Source organism: Nothoprocta perdicaria, unplaced genomic scaffold (genome assembly GCF_003342845.1).
Source record: "Nothoprocta perdicaria isolate Ctin4 unplaced genomic scaffold, notPer1 scaffold_160, whole genome shotgun sequence".
Lineage (NCBI taxonomy): Eukaryota > Metazoa > Chordata > Aves > Tinamiformes > Tinamidae > Nothoprocta > Nothoprocta perdicaria.
This window is the reverse complement of record NW_020454761.1, coordinates 765,077-768,173: the sequence shown is the minus strand read 5'-3', so window position 1 is coordinate 768,173 and position 3,097 is coordinate 765,077. Positions and strand designations below refer to the sequence as shown.

Sequence of the window (3,097 nt, the reverse complement as noted above, 5' to 3'; positions counted from 1 at the left end):
GTGTCCGCAGCCGCGGGGCGCCCCGCAGCGCGGCGGCCTCGCGCCAGGGCGGCCTCGCGGGCGCCTTCCTGCCCTGCCCTGGCCTCGGCGGACCGGGCAGGGCTCGCTGGAGGAGCGGGAGGCCGTCCAGGTAGGCCGGAGTTTGCGGTAACCCCCTGCGTGGGAGGCTCCGCCTTCAGTGTGTCCCAACAACAGCCCCGATTTCCTCCTTCTCTGCCCTTCCCGCTGAGCCAGCCAACAGGTGCTGGGTTGTTGTTCGCTGTTTGATATCCTCAGCTTGTTCAACACGCCAGTAACATCAAATTTTACGCAAATTCACAACAGAGCTTTACCTCTCTAAGCTCCTGGAGACAGTCTCAGCTTCTTAAACACTTCCCCAACTTTCTGGATGTTTCTCGGAAGTCATCGCTGAGGTGACGTGCAACACAAGTGCCTGAAAAGGTGTTTGCAGAATCAGGGCTAGGAGATGTGATCAGCAGCAGACCCTCCTTCTGTGGTGGACAAGGGTGAGTTGGCTTGCAGCCCTCATTGGGAAATTGGCCAGGTTGGAATGTGATTCCCTAGCAAATCCTTGTCTTGCTGATAATACACTGAACGCTTTATAATAAACAGTTGTAATCGAGGCTGCATGGGGTCCTTTTCTTCACACACGTCAAACAGTGCTTTGCTGTTTGATTCTGGTGCTGTAGGTATTGATGATTTATTGGCTTGTTGCTGTTTGGCTTTTGTTTGGTTTAGTGTTTATTTTCTCAACTAGGAAAAATCCCCCACACAATTGTGAAATCTCTCCCAAGTGACTGCATTGCAAGCTCCCACTCCCCTGAATTTTGACAGGGACAAATAGTCTAAAAGAAATCTGTGCTGTGTTATGCTCTTGCTGTGGGCAAATGTGAACCTTAGGTGTTTAAACTCAGARTTTCCAGCCTGGGCTTGTGTGGCAGGTTTAGAGCCCATGTGGTACTAAAATTGCTCTCCAGTTATCCTTATTTGATTGAAGGATTTTGGAGGCTATATTTAGTACCCCTTTCTAGTATGCAGATCTTCACAGATGGCAGTTTACTCTACAGTGAATCTTTAAAGGYCTAAACACAGTACTGCCCTCTCAAAATGTCTCCCCCTTGGGAGAGCAGCACCAGTTTACATGAATCAACAAAATGTAGAGACAAGCACTGCGGAGTGTTGGCCAGCATATAAATAAGTGCTTACCACTGTACAGCATGGGGATGGGTTAAGGAATTTAATTACTTTTGAGGAATGGGATTACAGTGAACATTGTTTTGGGAGGCCGGAGGGAAAACTGAGGGCAGAGATAAAAAGATGGAATTAACATTTTTATAATCTTGAGGGTTCATAAATAATTGGAAATGTTTGTAATGGTGTTGCTATGACACCCAGCAATAACTAGGGCTTGGCTCTGATGTAGCTGCTACACTGAGATGCGTGGGAGAAATGTGTCCACGTGGGATATTTATAATGTTGCTGTCTCSGTGCTGTCCGAGCTTCACGTGGTACTGTAGGCAGGTTAGGAACCGAAACTGGAAAGACTTCCCCTTCTGCCTACCCTAGTGCCCCTTGTATGAACTTGCTGGCTTCAGCCAAATTTGCAAATATAGCTGGGGAGGCTGRAGATACTGATTCCATGTGAATTTAATGAAAATAGGCAGGCAGAGGAAATAAAAGTTGGTACTCCCTCAGGGGGAAGACTCCATGACACAAACACTTATTAGACATGAGAGAATCTTCACAGGGCCAAAGCTTCAAGTCCAAAGCCATTAAAATCAAATCAAGCTCTTCTGTTACACTGCTTGCAGAATTACTTCTTCTTTCTTTGTTTCTACCTTCTCTTTTTTTTTTTTTTTTTCCTGTACTTTTATTCTTCTCCTGAACTACTATTAAAGGCCTGGCATTAGTGGAGGAAAAGCCTGAGCCCAAAGCTGAATTCAGGCTCAGCGTGTGATCAAATACCATCTGCTTCCTGGTGAGCACTGGGCCTCCTGCTCTGCACACCCTGCTCTTCACCTGCTGCATGCAGCAGGAGCACGGGACACCCCTGGGCCAAGCAAGGACCCGGGAATGTTGTCTCCTCTGTGCCCTGCAAGGGCTCTGGAGCAAGAGCCTCCGCTCTGCGTGGGGCGGCAGCCAGTCTCCCCGGCAGGCCCGTGTGCTTTGGGAGTTTGGGAGTTTGGCCTGCCACGTGCTGGCAAAGCTACRGTTTTCATGAGGACTCTCTTCCCACCTCCTTTAGGAAGAGGCTTTTGTAGCCCACTTGCTTGGAGATGGCAGGTTTAGGTCCTTCCCCTAAGTCAGCCTAACTCCCTAGAAGGGCTGTTGCAGCGGTCCCTGACTATCCATAGGACTGCCAAAAAAGCCATCCGAACTGGCTACACCACAATCCTGGCTTTATACTTTGACTCTTTGCACTGTTTCAGTACAAAGTGATATCTTCCAGGAGGAGATACAGTAAAAAATGTCCTTCTTTTATAGCCTTCTAACATTCCCAAAGGAATCCCAGCCCAAGCCTGTAAAGCRGAGCTGGGACGAGCACCCGAGTGCCCGGGGAGCTTTGTCTCTTCGGCTGCACCGAGGTTCTCACATGCGGAGCGCAGCTCTGCTCTGCTCGCCCCCGACTTGGCGGCTCCCTGGAGAGCGTGGCCGGCCACCCGCTGCGGCGGCTCTGCTCCCCGCGGCCGCTGCCAGAGCCACGTCCAGCACTGCCGTGGGCTGCCGAGCTCAGCTGAAGCGGGGCCGGTCTTCTCTTCCCTGCTTCCCAGGCCACGTACTGCAAGCACTGCGCTGGGGCGCAGGGATTTCCTCCACAGGGTGGAAGTAGACAGTTTGTTCTTCTGCTTGCAGAGCATCTGGACACCCTCCTTTTTTCTTTTTTCCCCTCCAAAATAAAGATTTGATGTTAAAAAGAATGTTCCGCTTTCATCTGTAGTTATATAATTAATGTAGTCATGCATCCTCATTTAGGCAGCTGCCTTCCCTGACTCAACCTGTCATTTTTTTTTTTTTTTTTGCCAGATAGGAAGATGCTATTTATTTGGCAGTCATTGAGAATTATATTTTTGTTCAAATTCAGCTGATTTTTTGTCAT

General features: G+C 49.3%; 1 protein-coding gene across 1 annotated transcript in view; it reads right to left on the bottom strand.

Annotated features, from left to right (window-relative positions):
* UBE2N (ubiquitin conjugating enzyme E2 N) overlaps positions 1 to 2,858 on the bottom strand; it is a 16,330-nt gene extending 13,472 nt beyond the window's left edge. The window contains exon 1 of the mRNA XM_026035534.1: positions 2,594 to 2,858. Coding sequence (XP_025891319.1) covers positions 2,594 to 2,858 — 265 coding nt within the window. The remainder of the gene's footprint in view (positions 1 to 2,593) is intronic.
* Between the last annotated feature and the right edge of the window lie 239 nt (positions 2,859 to 3,097).